Source organism: Vanrija pseudolonga, chromosome 4 (genome assembly GCF_020906515.1).
Source record: "Vanrija pseudolonga chromosome 4, complete sequence".
Classification (NCBI taxonomy): Eukaryota; Fungi; Basidiomycota; class Tremellomycetes; order Trichosporonales; family Trichosporonaceae; genus Vanrija; species Vanrija pseudolonga.
Genome location: NC_085852.1, coordinates 43,524 through 58,945, shown reverse-complemented (window position 1 = coordinate 58,945; position 15,422 = coordinate 43,524). Strand labels below are relative to the sequence as shown.

The following is a 15,422-nucleotide window of genomic DNA, read 5'->3' as shown; positions in this document are numbered from 1 at the left end:
GGCTCGCAGCTGGCCAGCTGGCCGGCTGACCCTAGCCACTCCAAGGGCCAATGAGATAGCCGTCTACCGCGCGTGATCTCCTTCCGACAAGCTGCCAAGAAGGCGCAAATACCCTTGAATCCGTTGGTTGTTTGTGAGCGGGCAGAGGAGGAGCAGTGGAGAGAGGCGACTCCTCTACGTGATACGTGACGCCTCTCTCCCTGCAGAGTCCAGCTGATTGGCCCAAATGTGACGTACAACAGCGGCTGGATTCGCCTCTCCGCGGGGCCGCAACTGGGGCGGGGCGGAGGTCTGCTGACCTGGTCTGAAGAAACAATGATCGAGCGAGCAGGCAGGGAGTGATACCTGACCACGCGAGTAGCCAGCGAGCCAGCCGGCTATCCTGTCCCTTCGCCCGCGGCCTCCCGAACACTCGCCCACCGACATAACCTAGACCGTCTTGAGCCAAGACTGTCGGCCACCTCCCCCTTTGCTCTCCACACCCCTCCCCTCCCCTCGCCACCCATGTCCGACACCGACAAGGAGAAGGGCGGGCGCTTCGATGCGCCCGCCGAGGTCAGCGTGCACGCCGGAGAGGGATACTACGACCCGTCGCAGGAGAGCACACTCACACGGCTCGGCCTGAGCAAGGAGTCGTTCAAGCGCGCGCCGGGCACCACTCGGTGGGTACTGTTGTTGGCGCACGAGCTGACGACGATAACAGCGGCCTCGTGGCCCACGGCGACATCCCGCCCGAGCTGCAAGTGTACGACAACCCCAACCTCCAGCAGAAGATGCGCCCGCGCCACCTGCAGATGATCGCCGTCGGCGGTACGTGTTGCCGCCTCCTTATCGCGATAACGCTGACCTCCTCCCCCAGGCGCTATCGGCACGGGTCTCTTCGTCGGTTCGGGCGGCGCGCTCGCCACCGGCGGCCCCGGCGCCATCCTCATTGCGTGGATCATCATGGGCGTCATGCTCATCAACGTGACGCAGGCGCTGGGCGAGATGGCAATCTTGTATCCTGTCTCTGGTGGCTTCTTCACGCTGGTCTCGCGTTTCCTCGATCCTAGTTTGGCTTTCGCCCTCGGCTGGAACTGTGCGTGGGGACAAGGCTTGCACCGCTGACCTTCCAGATGTCTTCTCTTGGATGATCACGCTCCCGCTCGAGCTCACCGTCGCGGGCAGCACAGTCATGTACTGGACCACGCCGGTGCCGCTCTGGGCGTGGATCTTAATCTTCTACTTTATCGTCTTTGTGAGTGGCTCGCCGCGACCGCCGGCGTCTCGCAGACACTCACGCCACACCCCAGGTCATGGTCATGTTCGGTACCCTCGGTTACGCCGAGACCGAGTTCTGGACAGGCTGCCTCAAGCTCATCGTGATTGCAATCTTCATCATCCTCGCCGTCGTCTGCGTGTGCGGCGGTGGACCCAAGGACGGCGCGTACGGCAGTTACATCGGCGCCAAGTACTACCACGACCCCGGTGCCTTTGCAGCTGGCTTCAAGGGATTCTGTGCCGTGCTTGTGACGGCCGCGTTTGCCTATGCTGGGTGAGTGGAGCACCTCACCTAGCCTCGCCACTTCTGACGCCACCAGCTCCGAGCTCGTGTCCTTCGCGGCCACTGAGACGCCTGACCCCCGCGCCACGATGCCATCGGCCATCAAGAACATTTTCTGGCGTGTCATCTTCATCTACATCACGCTCATCCTCCTCGTCGGCCTCGCGATCCCCTACGACGAGCCGCTCCTCCTCGAGGGCGACGGCGCGAACGGCTCCCCGCTGGTCATCCTCTTCCGCCGTGCCAAGATCCGCGGTCTCGACCACCTCGTCAACGCCACCATCCTCATCTCGGTGCTCGCCATGTCCATGTCGTGCATCTACGGCGGTTCGCGCCCGCTCGTCGCCCTCGCCGAGATGGGCTACGCGCCCAAGTTCTTTGGCAACGTCGACAAGGCCGGACGGCCGATGTGGGCCCTGCTGGCCATCTTCATCTGGGGCCCGCTCGCATTTGTCAACGTCGCGCCTGATGTTGGCACCAAGGTGTTTGACTGGTTGCTTGCGCTGTCGGGCCTGTGCACTCTCTTCACCTGGCTCGCAATCTGTGTGACGCACCTGCGATTCCGCAAGGCCTGGCGCGTGCAAGGCCACAGTCTGGAAGAGCTTCCATTCAAGGCGTTTGGCGGCATCTACGGCTCCTGGATGGGCATCATTCTCATCTCGCTCGTGCTCATCGCCCAGTTCTACACTGTGAGTAGCGAGTGGCTGCACCTCATTACTGCCGAGCTAACCTCCCTTGTAGGCAGTCTGGCCAATTGGACCGATGCCCAAGGGCGCCGCCGCGGCCGAGGGCTTCTTCCAAGTCTTCGTGTCCTTCCCCATCGTCATCATCTTCTACATTGTCGGCTTCCTCTGGAAGCGCTCGCTGCCGCACAAGGCGCAGGACATCGACCTCGACACGGGCCGCAAGTCGTGGCTCACAGCCGAGGACATGCGCGAGTGGCGTGCCAAGCGCGCCGACGCACCGTGGTGGAAGAGGCTGTATCGTGTCCTGTTCTGCTAGTTGTCTGCCTCTGCCACGGGTTCCGAGCTGGCCGAGTGGGTCGGGTATCAATCGAGCCGTGCACCTCACACGCTACTGCATCTAGTCTAATCGTTGTTTATGCATCTGGTCATGGAATGGCCGTGGCGGGCCGGGACCCGAGCTGTGCCACTGCCGAAGGCATCTTTGTGCCCATGCGCCTCGCCCGACGGCCACATAGTCAGAGTTGGATGATCTGCGTATCGGCAGCCCGTGTACATAACGTGCCCGCTGCCAGGAGCCAGCTCGTCTCGCGTATACACATTTTACTCACCGCCGCACTTTATCAATCGCACTTTACTGTGTAGGCCTAACCTCGCTCCAGCTTACTTCGTCTGACCCGACTCGCGCACCGATGCCCGAAGGCGCGTACGTTATGTTGCTGCAGTAGGACGCCGCGGCTGCGGCTATGGCCTGTACCGGCTGGGGCGGGCGGCGGGGGGTGGTTTGGTGACATGGCCTCACTCGGGCATCGACATTGATAGGCCTCGTCGCACGCACGCACCACGCTAACAGCGTGCGGGAAGCACCACTAGCTATCTGATATGACGAGTGCCGTGGACCTGGTCGTCTGCAGCTCATCACTTTGCATCAAGACAAACAGACTGAAAGCCAATGCACAAAGAACAAGTCGAATCTCGCTGCTGTTACCACCTGACCCAACCGGCTATTGCCGACACTTGCCATCCTGCTCCCCCCGGCCCCCCGCATCCCTTACCCACCTTACCCAAGGCCGCTGACGTTATGAGTGGTTGGTTGATGACGCAGTTTACTGGGGCAAGCTCAGGCTCGAACTGAGCCAATTGCTCACTGGCTGGCAGACTTGGCCCCGCAACCCTTTGCACCACCCATGGGGTCAGGTGGGTGGGTCGCCGAGGGTTGAACCGAACGCCGTTTGTCACGGGGCATGACGGCCGTACGTAGATCCGACGAGGCCACGGGCCATGGGCCACGGTTCGGCAAGCAAAGCCCAGAACGTCAGCGCAAGTGGCATCCCCTCTCATGACCTGCGCGGGCCGTAACCTTTTGCTTCGGCTAGCCGTTTAGCCTGCATCAGCCAGCATCAGCCATCCCACTCCCACCGCACCACTCGTCCCCCAAGCCTTTTAAACGTCTCCCATCCGCTTTCTTGGCTGCAACATTGTCTCATCACCAACCAGACCTATAGCACCATGCCGTCCGCTCCTCCATCCTGGGTTCAGGCGCTCAAGCCCTCCGACCCCCAGGGCCCCGATCTCCTCACTGCCGAGCGCAGCGGCTCCAAGGTCAACTCGAACCGCCTCGCCGTCCTCCTCCACGGCCAGGAGGGTCTCGACCGCGCCGACAAGCTCACCAAGATTATCGCGGCCGAGCCCGTGTTCAACAAGGACGAGCTCCTCTCCCTCGGCCGTGTCGACCGCATCCAGCGCTCGCTTGCCCGCGGCAAGACGCTCAAGCGCCTCGAGAAGAAGCACGGATGGAGCGAGGAGGAGTACCTCGCTGCCGTCCGCATCTCGGGCGAGCCAAACGTCTACGGTCTCCACGACGGCATGTTCCTCAAGACGCTCAAGGAGCAGGGCAACGCCGAGCAGCACAAGCTCTTCCTCGAGCCTGCTATTGCCAACCGCTACATTGGCTGTTACGCCCAGACTGAGCTCGGCCACGGCTCCAACGTTCGTGGTCTCGAGACCACGGCCACCTGGGACCCCACGGACAAGACGTTCGTCCTCCACTCGCCCAAGCTCACCGCTTCCAAGTGGTGGATTGGCTCGCTCGGCCGCACTGCCAACCACGCCGTCGTCATGGCCCAGCTCTTCATCAAGGGCAAGAACTACGGACCCCACCCCTTCGTCCTCCAGATCCGTGACCTCGACACGCACGAGCCCCTCCCCAACATCTACGTTGGTGACATTGGACCCAAGTTTGGTTACAAGTGAGTGGACGTGCGGGGAGGCGTGATCAGAGGCTTGGGCGTCGGCTTCCATCAAGCCTCTATCACACATGCCGCCGGCAACCGCTGACCCGACCCCAGCTCCATGGACAACGGTTTCCTCCTCCTCAACCAGGTCAAGGTTCCCCACATCAACATGCTCGGCCGCTTCTCGACTGTCGACCCCGCGACGTCCGAGTACCGCCGTATCGGTGCCCCCACTCTTGTCTACGGGACCCTCACCTTCATCCGCTCGATGATTGTGCTCGAGTCGGGCGCGTCGCTTGCCCGTGGTGTCACCATCGCCGTGCGCTACTGTGCCGTCCGTCGTCAGTTCCAGGACCGTGACGCCGAGGCTGCCGGTGTCCCCGGCGAGACCCCCGTCCTCAACTACAAGATGGTCCAGGTCCGTCTCCTCCCGCTCCTCGCCGCCACCTACGCTCTCCACTTCACCGGCCGCAACATGATTGAGCTGTACAACCGCAACCAGGAGGTCATGAAGAAGAACCTCGCTGCCCAGGCCGCATCCAAGGGCTCGCCCGGCCCCGAGGAGCTCCAGCCCGGTGCCGAGCTCCTCGCCGACCTCCACGCCACCTCTTGTGGTCTCAAGGCCCTCTCCTCGACGATTGCCATTGACGGCCTCGAGATGTGCCGTCGTGCTTGCGGTGGCCACGGATACTCGAGCTACTCTGGTATCGGCACCTGGTACTCGGACTACCTCCCCACCGTCACCTGGGAGGGCGACAACTACATGCTCACCCAGCAGGTCTCGCGCTACCTGCTCAAGACTGCCCGTGCCGTTCAGAAGGGCAAGGCTCCCAACAACGACACCTCCAAGATCTTGGCACACTACCTCAACCGCCAGACCACTGGCGCCGCTTACGACATCCTCAACTCGGACGCGGACATTGTCGCAGCATTCGGCTGGCGCGCTGCCTTCCTCACCTTTGAGTCGCTCCGCCTCCGTGATGTCCAGAAGCAGTCGTGGAACTCTCTCCTCGTTCAGTTCTGGCACCTCTCGACGGCCCACTCGCAGTACCTCGTCATCAAGAGCTTCTACGACGCCGTGTTCGAGAACCGCGCCAAGGTCGCCGCCGAGGTTGGCGAGCAGACCGCCGACGTCCTCCAGGACCTCTTCAGACTGTACGCTCTCCACACCATGGAGACGCACTCGGCCGAGTTCTTCACTGCTGGTGCCGTTTCCGTCAACCAGCTCACCCTCGCCCGCACGAGCGGCATCTCGCAGCTCCTCGACCGCATCCGCCCCAATGCCGTCAACCTCGTCGACGCCTGGTCGTTCTCCGACTTCCAGCTCGACTCGTCGCTCGGCAACTATGACGGCAACGTCTACGAGAAGCTGTTCAACCGTGCGCGCCAGAACCCGGTCAACACGCTCACCCTCGACCCCAACCCCGACTCGACGGTGTTGGTCAAGCGTGTCGCCAAGCTCTAAGCGTCATGGTGTAGCAGCAGCAAATTGAAACATAGCAAAGTCATCATTCCAGTGCCCATGTCGAGTTGTACGTTGTGATAGGAGATGCAAAAACGTCTTGGTCTAGCAAGCAGAGTTTGGTTGCCGTGTCCTTCAACCGAGCATCGGTCCGGGGCGGCGCCGATACACCTGCCAGCGCCGATGTTATCTTGCTCCGCCGGAGCAGGGGGGGTGGAGTCGAGGCGGCCCATGTGATGGCCGAGGAGTACGTGCATGTCGTCTCGCTGCCCGAACAGCGTGGACCTGGTGTGTGCCATGCGGCGTTCGGCGATTGGCGTTGTCGCAGTCGTGGATGGCGAGCAAGAGGAGCAGGGGGACCTCGTGCCACGTTCCAAACTGCGCTCGTGTGGTCCCGTTACCAGCCTCCGCTCTCCTGCCGTTTCCGCCAGCAACCTCTCCCTCCCACCCTGCACATTACGACACGAAGGGAACAACGACCCTTACGGTGGTTGCAGCCTAGCAAATCTGGGTACCAGTCGAGGGCTTTGTTGGAATCTCGACTGCACGCTAAGAAGCGGACGCGCGTGGAGGTCGAGGCATGGAGGTGGAGTGCACGAAGTTTCGAGCACCTCTGCCTGGATGGCGGCTGCAAGTGCGGCAGCACGCGCGTGGGACGGCCCGAAGTAGCAGATGCCAGGAGCCGCGCTGCGTTGATGAGCAGGCAGGTGTCACCCATCACCTCCCAGCCCGAGATCGCCCTCCCCGCATTGCTGCTCATCGTCGTCTGGCTCGCTTCGACTGCTGCGAGAGTGTAACAATACGAATAACGCCACCCCTGCTGCATTGTTCTAACCCGTCGGGATAGATGACTCGCGTGGCTGGGAATGCTATACCTCGTCAATCACACGCACAATCAGTGGCGTCGTCGCAGAGGCGTCATGGCGGCGAGCAGAGCAGAGCACGAGAGCGGCCACTCCCGCTTGTTGAACATCTATACAAATACACAAATACAAATCATGTGTGCGGCACCAGTTTGTGGTTGGTCACGGCGAGGCCAGAGACGGGGGAGATGAGCCAACACTGCGAGGATCATCGGAAACAGGGTTTGGACGCTGCCGGAACTCGCGCATCCCATGCCGCGGAAGCGCCAGACATGTTACGGCGGCGGGCGCGCCTGTTGGGTCTTGGCAACGGTGCCCTCGACCCCGAGTCAGCCTGCTGTCCTGCGTACCCATGTCAACAGATTGCCCAGGAGACATTGCAGCCAGACAGGAGCCCCCGCCCACCCCCACACCGTTTGGTGCCCATGCCCCTTCCGCCCACCCGTTGACGTGCGAACACGCCTCTGCCTCCCTGTCTCGCTCTGGATGCTGCTGCTGCTGGGCTGCTCCCCTTGAAACGTTCAGCAGCTCCTGGTCATTGCTCCTGGTCCCAGTTCCAGGCGAGGAACCATGTCATACGACGCCGCCACCCCCTTCTCTGGCTGCTCTGGCGGCGGCGTTGGCTGCTCGTTCTCACTCCCCTTGCTGTACCGTGGTCCGTCTTTGGCCTCTGCTCTCCTCTGCCTTGCCGCCCTCGTCTCGTACTGGCAGAGTACATAAAGTTAGAGCGGCCATGAGACCCCACTCTCTGGCTCTTGATGCTACCACAACACGCGCACGCGTCCACTAGCAACACTTGTTGACATTCAAACTCTCCCTGTCGCTGCTGGTGCTGTCGCCGTCCAACAAGCCGCCGCCCCCGCCGCCATGCCCGCGAGATCCATCCGCGGACCTCGCCACAGTCGGCCGACTGATGGCAAGGCTTCGTGGGAAGTCGACGCCGACCAGCCCAAGCCCCACGACTCAACGCGCGCTCGCCGAGCCTTCTGCGTCACCGACCTTACTTCCCGTGAGCATGAACAGCGGGAAGGTGTCGAAGGCACGATCTGACTTCTCTCACAGGCCCGGCGTCAAACATAAACACGATCCACGATATCATGTTGTATGCCGCCCGAGTGCACGGTTCCAAGCAGGGCTTTGGCAAGCGCAAGGTCGTGGCACGGACGGAGGAGATCAAGATCTTGACCAGGACAGATAGCAGCACCAGCTCCAAGCCTAGCTTGCGACGGCCCGTCGAGCTGTTCACCCTCTCGCCATACGAGTGGATCAGCTATGAGCAGGCACTGCAAGAAGTTCGCGACCTTGGTTGCGGCCTCCGCACCATTGGTGTAGGGGATAGGCGTGAGGGGCAATACTTTGGCATCTATGCGCCAACAAGGTGGGTGGTGGTGGCGGCCGGCGGTGGCGTGGTGTGGCGTGGCGGCGTGGTGCGAGGCTGACACACTTGCCAGCCGCAACTGGATGTTCATGGCCCAGGCGTGTGCGTTCAACGGTGTGCCCATCTGCACAGTATACGACACTGCATCCACCGCAGCAGTGGCGGAAGCGTTCAACGAGGCGCGAGTACCCGCAATCTTCACGGACGCGTCCCTCCTACCCCATCTCCTTCGGCAGCTGGCACGCACCCCCACCCTCCGCGCAATCGTGTACGACAATGTCAACGGAGCGTCCGAGCAGGAGATCACCGCCGCCCTCTCTGCCATCAGGAATCAGTACCCCGGCATTCAGCTGCATACGATCGACGCGATTCGGCAGCTCGGCCGCGAGCACGCGCTCGTCATGGCCGACCGCGCGCGACGCAACGATATCTTCTGCCTCATGTACACCAGTGGTGGCGGTGGCAAGCCCAAGGGCGTACTACTGACCCATGGCAATGTCCTTGCTGCAGGTGAGTGGAGTCCCCCGAGAACCGAGCGGCAACTGACCGTCGCAGCCGCATCCATCGCCATCCTCATGAAGGACGTGCTGGTCGACCAGGAGTGCTACCTCGCGTTCCTCCCCGCCGCTCATGTCATCGAGTTCATCGTCGAGATGACCTTCATCTTCTCGGGCGTGCCCATCGCATACGGGCGTATCAAGACCCTGTCCGACGCCAACGTCAAGAACTGCAAGGGCGACATCATGGAGGCGCGGCCGTCGGTCATGATTGCCGTTCCTACCGTCTGGGAGCTGCTCCGCAAGGGCATCATGGGCAAGGTGTCCTCCGGCCTCAAGAAGACCGTGTTCAACACGGCCATGAAGGCCAAGTATGCGGGACAGAGCAAGAGTATCCCCGGGCTCGCCAAGCTGTCCGATGCCATGGTCTTCAACCGCGTCAAGGAGCTCACCGGCGGCCGGCTGCGCACGATCCTCAACAGCGGCACGCCGCTGTCACCGAGCACGCAAAAGTTCCTGTCCATTGCGCTGGTACAGATGATCCAGGCGTACGGCATGACCGAGTGCGGCGGCGTCACGATCCAACACCCCAACTGGCGGACGTTTGGGTCTGTCGGTGGACCAGCACCTGGGTGCGAGATCAAGCTCGTCGACAGGCTCGACGTGCACCCCGGCTACTCGTCCAACGACAACCCGCCCCGCGGCGAGGTGTACGTCCGAGGGCCGTCCGTGTGCGCCGGCTACCACAACCGCGAGCTCAACCGTGCGGCGTTCACAAACGACGGCTGGTTCCTCACCGGCGACATTGGGCAGTGGAACCCCGACGGCACGTTGACCATCATCGACAGAGTCAAGAACCATGTGCCGCTGGCAGGTGGCACCGGTGTTGCGCTCGAACGCCTTGAGTCGATCTACAAGTCGTGCCCGCTCATCACGAACTGCTGCGTAGTCGCCAACCCGTTCCACGCGCGCCCGGCCCTCGTGGCCGTAGTGCACCCGGCCAACCTGCCCTCGTTTGCGCGCAAGCACGGCATCCCATGCTACCCGCACGACATTGAGGTGCAGTGCCGCAACCCACGCCTCGTGTCGCTCGTCCTCGACGTGCTCAACGAGTCGGCGCGTCGTGAGGGCTTGCGTGGTGTGGAGCTCCTCGAGGCGCTCGTGCTCACCGCCGACGAGTGGACGTCCGACCTCGGGTTGTTGACCGCCGCTCAGAGTGAGTGCAAGCCCCGGTGATAGCCTGTTGCGTCCGCTGACCCTCCCCAGAACTCATTCGCCCCGTCATCGAAGACTACTACGAGGACGAGCTCAACCGCATGTACACGGCCAACGGGCCCGAGTACTACAACCAGATGAAAGGAAACGCCGATCTCCTGCGCTCCGTGGCCAACAGGCCGCGCGGCTCGGGGCCAGTGTTCTCCCCGGACGGCGAGCGCACGCCGACGCTGTCCCCGGCATCGAGGTCGACCTCTCCGCCGCCGAGTAGCATCGCGACGCAGTCGCCCACGCTTCCGTCGTCGATGACGCTCCCGTCGATACCGCTTCCGCCCAGCCGCGCGATATCGACTCACTCGTCGTCCCCCCACTCGACAATGGCCCACCCGCTTCTCGCGATGGCCACCAAGTCGGCCGCCGAGCTCGCGACGGCCGACCTTGCTGCATCGCTCAACCCGCGCTCGCGCAAGCCCAGTTTCATCTAGTCGAGAGAGACTACTACTCTTTTGGGATATTTCAGGTCACTTCATACACGGAAACCGATAGATTATAATGCAGGGTTGTACTTTGGAGGGACGGGGGGTGGACGGGGGGTGGAGTAGGCGAGTCCATGCCTGCTCATTCGTCCTCGTACCTGCTCGATACCACCCAACAGCTTCACTCGCTGACACAGTGCTCCACTTCGCGACCCTCGCCCTACCCCGCCCTCCCCGCCATCACAACATCCTCGCGAACAATGCCAGAATCGTCGCACATGAGCCGGAAGATGCTATCCTCGTCGTCAAAGAGCTCGAGTGGCGGCGCATAGGCGACGACCTCGCCGGCGTCCATGACGAGGATCTTGTCCCAGCCAAGAATGGTCCGCAGCCGGTGAGCGATGCAAAGCAGCGTCCGCGGGGTACGGCGGCAGTCTTCGCGAATGGCGAGCTGAATCGCCGCGTCCGTCTCGAGGTCGACGCTCGCGGTCGCCTCGTCCAGGACCAAGATCTTGGAGCTGCGTACGAGTGCACGGGCGAGGCTCACGAGCGAGCGCTCGCCCACGCTCAGGTTGGCGCCGGATGGGTCGATCACCATGTCGAGGGTGAAGCGCTGCTTTCCCGACGGCGTTTTCCTCCCGGCAAGGTGCGCGCGCTGCAGCACGTCATGCAGGACAGCGTCAGAGTGCTCATCGAACGGGTCGAGGTTGGACCGAAGGGTTCCGCTGAAAAGCACTGGCTCCTGCGGGATAATCGCCAGGTTGGACCGCAGGGCGCGGAGGCCGATGCCGGAGGTGTCGACACTGTCGAGGGAGATGCTGCCTGATGTGAGCTCGGCGAGGCGGCACAGCGCGATGGTGAGTGAGCTCTTGCCCGCGCCTGTGCGTCCGACGATGCCGATTCTCTCTCCAGGCTGGATGGCGACGGAGCTGCGGGCCAAGTCAACACATGAACTGTACCCGGCCCCACTCACACGTTCTTCAGAACCGTCGGCTGGCCAGGTCGATACGCCATGACAATCTTGTCCATGCCGATGGCACCCTTGTCGATCCACTGGCCACGGGGATCGCTGGGGTTCTCGTAGGCAGCCTCCTGGGCTAGGCGCCCATCTGCATATGGCAGAATGCGCTCCACAGAGTTCACTGACTACGTTAGCAGCGGGGATACCCAGTACTTACTAGACGTCTCCAGCATGGTGCTGACCCCCGATAACGCGCTGAGTTGTGTCGTGGTTACCACCATATAGTTGAGGATCAGGGCCACTTGACCCGGGTTGATGTGGCCCCCTCCAGCGGTGCACATGAGGCCGATGGCAAAGATGAGCAGCGAGCCCGTCATCTCGAGACGAACATAGAGCCACTGTTTGCCAGCGCTATTGACCACCGTGGCACGGTTCTGAAGATCCACAAGGCGGGCGTTTTTGGCGAGGAACTGGCCCGTCTCGCCATATGTGCGGATGGTGGCCAGGCCAGCGAGCGACTCGGAGAAGTGGGAGAACAGCAGGCCTCGGTTGAGGGCGTCCAGGCGCTGCGACTCGCGGGCAAAGGGGCGGTAGTAGAACACAATGACACTAGAGCGTGAGCCGTCGAGCATGGCGGAAGACTTACCCATATGTGGCGGCGACAGCTGCCGCACTGCGGCGCGTCAGCATCAGCTATCCTACCTACTGCTGTCCCTTGCTTACATTCCTACATAGTACGGAAAGGGGATTGAAATGACAATGACCGCGCCAACGAGCTACAAGTCAGTGTGAGGCGACCAACCGAGTCCACTTACCCCTGCCGCCGTGGTCAAGGTGTACCGCAGCGCAACCGGCACTGCATTGTCCATGGTGCTCACATCGGTGCTGAAGATGCCCTGAATGCGTCCAAGCGGGGTTGTGTCGAAAAAGCTCATGGGGCTGAAGAAGACGTGCCGCAGCGCCTTTCTGTACAGGTTGCGGGACGCATTGACCGACATGAAGGCGAGCGCGACGCCAGTGAGGCCGTTGAAGGAGGCGGAGAGGACGCCAGTCATGGCGTAGATTCCTTGGTAGAATGCCGGCTGGCGGTGCAGGCTGTTTGCTTCCCAGTACGTCAGCCAGATGCTGCGCGTCAGTCAGCGAGTCACGCGTAACTTGACGCACGTCGACATGATCTGAGCTCCTTGAGATAGGACGATAAGTAACGCAAGGGGGATGAGCCACAGCACGTTGGCCGCGACTATGTACCCCCAGTAGACGTAGGGGCCTACCGCCCCCGTCACGCGCTTTTCGGCCACGGTGAGGCGGCCCTTCATCTTGGATGCGTCTCTTGCCTTGTCTGAACCGGTCGCACCCGCACCAGCGGCTTGGTCATGGGCCTTTGGGTCGTTGTTGGCCTTGGGATCGCCGGCGACCTCTTCCCGGCCGCCAAAGGTGTCAATCAGAGTTGTGAATGATGGGGATGCCTTCAAGTCGCTGTATGTTCCTTGCTCGACAATACGCCCATCAGACACGGAATAAATGTAGTCGACGTGTGGAAGCAGGTGCAGTCCGTGGGTGACAAGCAATACAGATTTGCCACGAGCACACAGCTCGAGAATGGCGTTGTTGAACACGGCCTTGCCGACATGGGCATCCAGAGCACTGAGCGGGTCATCGAGAAGCTTTGCTTCAGTGTTGAGCCATGCTGCGACGACTCACAAAGACCTCGGCATCGTAGTACAGAGCACGGGCAATGCTTATGCGCTGCTTCTGGCCACCGGACAAGTTGATACCTTTCTCACCAATCTGAACATCAGCCGCTGGCTGTGCTGCAGCACTCACCTCGGTGTGGTCTCGGTCAGGGAGGATGTCCAAGTCGGCGGTCAGGCTAGCCTGGGCTATGCAGCGCCAGTACCGGTCCTCATTCCACGGCTGTCCGAACACGACGTTGTCGCGGAGTGTAGCGTTCTGGATCCACGGAACCTGGGGGCAGTAAGCCGTCCGCCCACCGAACAGAACGGCGCCTTTGTCGTCCATTGACCGCATGTCCCCGAGGACGCCTTGGAGGATGCTGCTCTTGCCTGACCCCACCGGGCCGATAATGGCAGCCAGTCGACCGCGAGGGACCTCAAGACTGAGATCGCGGACGGCGAACGGTTCGGACAAGGGGTCGCCGCTCTTTTCTACCTTGCTAGCCCCTGCGTGCTCCCACTGGAATGAGGCATGGCGCACTCGGATGCCAACATCAAGCTGCGGGTCGATAGAAGGTGACTCGTCCCTACGCTGCTCAGCCTCAAATACCGGTGATAGCCGCTGGAGGGCATTGGTGGCGTCGGCAGGAGACGCCAGAGCTGCTGGGATTGAATAGAGGGGGCCCTGCAGTAGATTGAAGTAGGTCAAGGCCGTGAACAGGTTTGCGACATCCATGTGCGGGTGGAGTGCAGAGTACATGATGAAGGCAAACACCGAGCCGACCAGAGGCAGCGACTCGAAGACACATAGCGTTGTCGCGCTCAAAAAGTTGATGTTGCGGACGCCCTTCATCTCCGACTGGCGGATGGTGTCGAGGCGCGCGAGGAAGGGGAGCTCGTACGTGAACATCTTGACGGCTGCCATGGATGCGAGCAGCTCCTGCAGCAGCTTTGAGCGCGCGGTCGTGAACTCGGTCGACTGTTTGCGCTGCTTGAAGGTTTGTCTCGTCAGCCAGTTTGTGATGGGCATGGCTACGACGACGGCCACAAAGCCAATGATGCCAGCTACGCCAATCTGGATGCACAGCAGGATGAGGACGGCGGCCAGAGTCACCGGCGTTACTATCATGCCAATGACGAATCGAGGGGCAAGCGCGACGCGCCCGATGTCGGCCGAGAGGTGGGTGACGAGCTTGCCAGTCAGGTGCTGGGCGCGCGCCGACACGGTGTGCCGTACAGCAGCGGTGTACAGCGCCTGCGAGAGGCCAGCCTTTGCCTTCAGGCCCTCCTGAGACACAACAAGCTGAAACTGCCCTTGGACCAGCGCCTGGAACAGGAATAGCAGGAAGAGGCCCAGTGTCATGGCGATGCCGCGACCCATGCCCGGCGACTTCGAACGACGCTCCGAGCTGGGCGACGCGTGCGTGGCGGCATATTCTGGGCTGGGTTAGTGACTGCTTGTCCCAATCCCCCACCCTGCTGGCTGAATCGGATAATGGCCTTGGTGAGAAGGGGGTTCAGCATGGCAGCAGCATCTGCGCAGGCCTTGTATGGCAGGGCCGTCCATAGCGATGGGAACGTGTCGATCAGGGCACGCGCGAGGGTTATTCCACCGCCCCGCTTACCCGAGTGCTGCTGCCACTCGGCGTGCTGGGACCGGACACGATGGACAAGCGTGTCGACTGGCCCGAACGAGCCTAGGTTTTTCGGCAGCCCGGACTGGGTCGCGCCGCGCACGATCCACTGAATCTGCCGGAGGACAGACGGATTGACCGTGCTCAGTGACGCATTGTACGCCCTGGCCTCGGCCTGACGCTTGTCAATGTTGGCCAGGAGGCGGTCGGCAAGAGGGCCGGCTGGGGGTGTTTAGTGCTGATGACAATGGATAGGGGGCCACGCCTGCCCCACCTTGACGCGTCTCGTCCAGTTGCCACAGATCAGACGATTCGAGCGGCCGTTTGAATCCACGCAGCAGGAGCGAGTCCATCCACTGATGTCAGCATGGCTCTGCCCATGCGCACTTGCATAGAATGTCAGCCTTGATATGTACGACGCGTGTGCAAGAGGAATATCGGGCGCGTCGTCAACCGACACTGGCGGAGGTGAGGCTGCATATCTGGCCTTGAAGCGCTTCCAGCTGTTCATGAGCTTGGCTCTTTGAACACCATGCACCCACCGTGTTGCTGTACTCAAATCAGACAGCTCCATGCTGGGGCCCTCCGTGTCCGCCCGGGGGAGATGTGAAGCAGGTTGGTCTGCCATAGGAGAGGGAGAGATTGTTGTGTTGGGGGACACGGCTCGAACAATCTTGCTTACCGTCTAGCGGATGACCTCCTCGCCGTTGCCGCCGTTGGTGTCTCGGAGGGCTAGCACGAATGCGGGCTACTGCGGAACTGATGAGCTCGTGATCAACCACGACGACCATTGCTAGCGTCTC

General features: G+C 61.8%; 4 protein-coding genes across 7 annotated transcripts; 3 read left to right on the top strand and 1 right to left on the bottom strand.

Annotated features, from left to right (window-relative positions):
• The first annotated feature begins 122 nt into the window (after positions 1–122).
• On the top strand, positions 123–2,783 carry inda1_0 (Amino-acid permease inda1). The gene is made up of 7 exons (XM_062771757.1): positions 123–662; positions 704–810; positions 860–1,078; positions 1,116–1,237; positions 1,293–1,534; positions 1,581–2,232; positions 2,285–2,783. Exons 1-7 carry the CDS (start codon positions 505–507, stop codon positions 2,543–2,545), a joined length of 1,761 nt encoding a protein of 586 aa, XP_062627741.1. The 5' UTR covers positions 123–504; the 3' UTR covers positions 2,546–2,783.
• An 866-nt stretch (positions 2,784–3,649) lies between these two features.
• On the top strand, positions 3,650–6,445 carry ACX1.2_0 (Putative peroxisomal acyl-coenzyme A oxidase 12). Its single transcript, XM_062771756.1, has 2 exons — positions 3,650–4,475; positions 4,575–6,445. The coding sequence occupies exons 1-2, from the start codon at positions 3,736–3,738 to the stop codon at positions 5,923–5,925; spliced, it is 2,091 nt and encodes a 696-aa protein (XP_062627740.1). The 5' UTR covers positions 3,650–3,735; the 3' UTR covers positions 5,926–6,445.
• Positions 6,446–7,549: 1,104 nt separating this feature from the next.
• On the top strand, positions 7,550–10,360 carry lcf2_2 (Long-chain-fatty-acid--CoA ligase 2; the record flags this gene model as incomplete). Its single annotated transcript, XM_062771755.1, has 5 exons — positions 7,550–7,794; positions 7,848–8,163; positions 8,237–8,673; positions 8,719–9,876; positions 9,927–10,360. The coding sequence occupies exons 1-5, from the start codon at positions 7,653–7,655 to the stop codon at positions 10,358–10,360; spliced, it is 2,487 nt and encodes an 828-aa protein (XP_062627739.1). The 5' UTR covers positions 7,550–7,652.
• On the bottom strand, positions 8,903–15,347 carry fer6_6 (Multidrug resistance protein fer6). Of its 4 annotated transcripts, XM_062771751.1 has the most exons (14): positions 15,162–15,290; positions 15,011–15,122; positions 14,894–14,975; positions 14,461–14,841; positions 13,137–14,422; positions 13,014–13,100; positions 12,477–12,976; positions 12,128–12,437; positions 12,036–12,088; positions 11,959–11,985; positions 11,530–11,921; positions 11,325–11,493; positions 9,927–11,280; positions 8,903–9,876 (listed from the first exon to the last, which is right to left on the bottom strand). In XM_062771751.1, the coding sequence occupies exons 1-13, from the start codon at positions 15,245–15,247 to the stop codon at positions 10,572–10,574; spliced, it is 4,194 nt and encodes a 1,397-aa protein (XP_062627737.1). In that variant the 5' UTR covers positions 15,248–15,290; the 3' UTR covers positions 8,903–9,876; positions 9,927–10,571. The 4 variants fall into 4 exon arrangements, with proteins under 4 accessions (XP_062627737.1, XP_062627736.1, XP_062627738.1 ...); XM_062771752.1 differs by having other exon boundaries at positions 13,014–14,422; XM_062771753.1 differs by lacking the exon at positions 15,011–15,122 and having other exon boundaries at positions 14,894–15,005.
• Between the last annotated feature and the right edge of the window lie 75 nt (positions 15,348–15,422).